At 58.8% G+C, this 2719-nt stretch overlaps 1 protein-coding gene across 1 annotated transcript in view; it reads right to left on the minus strand.

Moving 5' to 3' along the window:
• LOC107215040 (adenosine receptor A1) overlaps positions 1-2719 on the minus strand; it is a 26978-nt gene that overhangs the window by 23076 nt on the left and 1183 nt on the right. Inside the window, exon 2 of the mRNA XM_015650975.2 lies at positions 2184-2566. Coding sequence (XP_015506461.1) covers positions 2184-2524 — 341 coding nt within the window. The 5' untranslated portion in view covers positions 2525-2566. The remainder of the gene's footprint in view (positions 1-2183; positions 2567-2719) is intronic.

Consider the following 2719-nt stretch of genomic DNA (forward strand, 5'->3'; position numbering starts at 1 on the left):
TGGCCCTGCTCATCTTCTGGCTGCCCTAGGGATGAGCCTGAGGCAGATATCCCCACATCCCTCCCCACCTGCCTGCAAAGCTCTGCTCAGCTCTGGCTGCCATCACTGCCTGCAGCTCTCTGGGGGTGCCTGGAGCTCTCCCAGAGCTCTCCCAGGTACAGTGGCCACGTGTTCCCCCAGGGCCCCAAGTCCTGCCAGGTGCTCACACCCACTTTGCCACTGCTGGGTTCAGTGTCACAGTTAGCAATGACACCACAAGAGCCCTGAACACTGCAAAATTGCTGTCACTGTCATCCTTAGCGTCCTGCAACAAGCTGGGAGAAACTCGAGGCCTTTCAGATTCAGGGAATATTCCTTAGTGGTGTTTCCTGTCCTGTGGGCTGTACACAGGGCACTGCATCCCCTAAAATCACCACATGTATCAACTGCCAGGAATTCATGAAGCTGTAGGGTCTTTAAGGCTGGGAAAGACCTCGGAGATACCTGAGTGCAACCATTAGGTTGATGAAGTTACAAAGCTTTTCAGTATTAAAATATGTTCTGAAAAGACAGAGAAAAAACTCCTGCTGCTGAGGTCTTGGCACACAATGGGATCACAAAATTCAGGGTGGGAATTGCATGAGAAAAACCCACCCAAACTCTACAGTATAATATTAATATTAATATTAATATTGCTCCCAGGAAATCTCCTGAAATCAGGGCAGGAATCTCCCTTGAAAGGCCCATCTGATGCTCAGAGGCAGACAAGGAGTTAAAAATGGACTGGTTTGTTAGGAAAATGCCTGACAGGCTGTGCTGCTCCTGTGGAGCCGCAGAACTCCCACACCGGAGCCTTCCCCACACGCAGGAGATGCGCAAAGCCCAAAAAAGCTCCGAGAGCAGTGACAGGGTGGGAATCACTCCGGTGACACCGGCGGGCTGGGAGACAGAGATTGGGAAAATCACACCTAGGGAGGAAGTCGGGAACAGTCTGTGAAATCATGTGCGGCAGCGAGGGGGTGGCCAGGGATTGTGGATTTATCCTGCACCCCCTCATGTCTAACAGATCTTCTCCAAGCAGCCTCTGCTGCTGCTGTCTGCGGGAAAACAGCGAAGGAACACATCCCTGGGCTGATCCCGTGGATGTGGGGACACCGACAGCGCTCGGGCCATCCCAGCACAGCCGCCTCCCGTCCCTGTCTCCCTGAATGGGAAGGCAATTCCTGCCTCGGGAAGGGTCTGAACAGCACCAGCACAGGGGGTCGGTGCCTTTCCGGACTCTTTGTGCTGATGAAGGGTCGGGGACCCCTCCAGGGAACTGCCCGAAGTGCAGAGGGGTCTGGCAGGAGCGCCCAGCCGGGCTGGGCTGTTCTCCAGCGATGCTCCCGCATCCCGAGCCTGGCAAAGGCGTCCTCAGAGCCAGGGGGACTCAGAGCCAGGTGAGCCTGGCAAAGGCGTCCTCAGAGCCAGGGGGACTCAGAGCCAGGTGAGCCTGGCTCTGCTCAGGTCGGCTCTCATGTCCCAGCCCCGCTCACAGCCCCCGCTCCCACCGCGGCACCCCCGAAATGCTGCCCCAGCCCAGCGGGGCATAAAGGGTTAAATATCTCCTCCTGGGGCGTCAGAGCTCCAACAAGTGCTCAGATAAAGTATTCTCCTCCTTTACGGCCCCAGGTACTTGCTCTGGGCTTGGAATGCAGGAGTTAGAGAAGGGGGAAACCGGAGAAAGGAGTTTTTTGCGAGGCCCCCTCTCCTGGGGGAGGCTGCCCCATGAAATGTGCCAGGCTGCCACCTCTGGTTCCTCACGCTCCCGAAGCTGTGTCCCACAGCAAGTCCCGCTGCTGCCCATGGCAAGGGAAAGTCCGGGCTGAAAGCCGAACCTGTGTCCCCTTTTCTCCAGGAGCACCCGGCTGGGGCTGTCCCACGCTTGGGGACACTTTGTCCTGGCCGTGGGGATCCCGTGAGGGACTGTCCCTCACAGCCAGCACTGCCTGCGCACCCAGCACCCCCCGACACCCCAAAAGAAGTTGCTGGAGCGTCCAGGACACCCCCCCTTCCCCTCCTCTCCCAGCCTGTCCCTGCAGCCAGATGTGTCTGGGATGGCAGCGCGGAGGAAAGTCCTTTCTCCCAGGGCTTCTCCAAGAATTTGGGGTTTCCTCACTCCCTTTTAACCTCCACAACAGAGCTGGTTCCGACGCTTTTCCTACCTGACAGGGATCTTCACCCGCAGGTACCGGTCCACGGCAATGGCCAGGAGCGCCAGGATGGAGCTCTCCGTGAGGATGAGGACGGGACAGGCCACCATGAGGCAGGTGTAAAACTCCGTCTGGGGTCCGATGTTGATGATGATGGCCAGGGGGATGACCAGAGCCCCCACGGCCACGTCGGCCACCGCCAGTGAAACGATGAAGCAGAAGGTGGCATCCCGCAGTGCCTGGTTCATCTTCACAGCCCAGATGACCAGGATATTGCCCGGCACGGACACCAAAGCGATGAGCACCTCGATGGAGATGTAGGCAGCCTGGAAGGCTGAGATGGGGTGTGCCATGATGCTCCGGTGCGCCCTGCTCCCGTGGGGTTCCTCGGTCGCCTGCGAGCACACAGGGAGGCAGTGAGAGAGTGGCATCGCTGATCGAGCTGCGAGCGGGATGGAGCCTGGTCGAGGGGGTGGGAAAAACCCTTCTCCCGTCTGTGCCGTCCCCCGGGGCTCCAGCCCTCCCTGCCCCTCCCGAGCTCATCCCGT

This window comes from Parus major, chromosome 26 (genome assembly GCF_001522545.3).
Source record: "Parus major isolate Abel chromosome 26, Parus_major1.1, whole genome shotgun sequence".
Taxonomy (NCBI): domain Eukaryota; kingdom Metazoa; phylum Chordata; class Aves; order Passeriformes; family Paridae; genus Parus; species Parus major.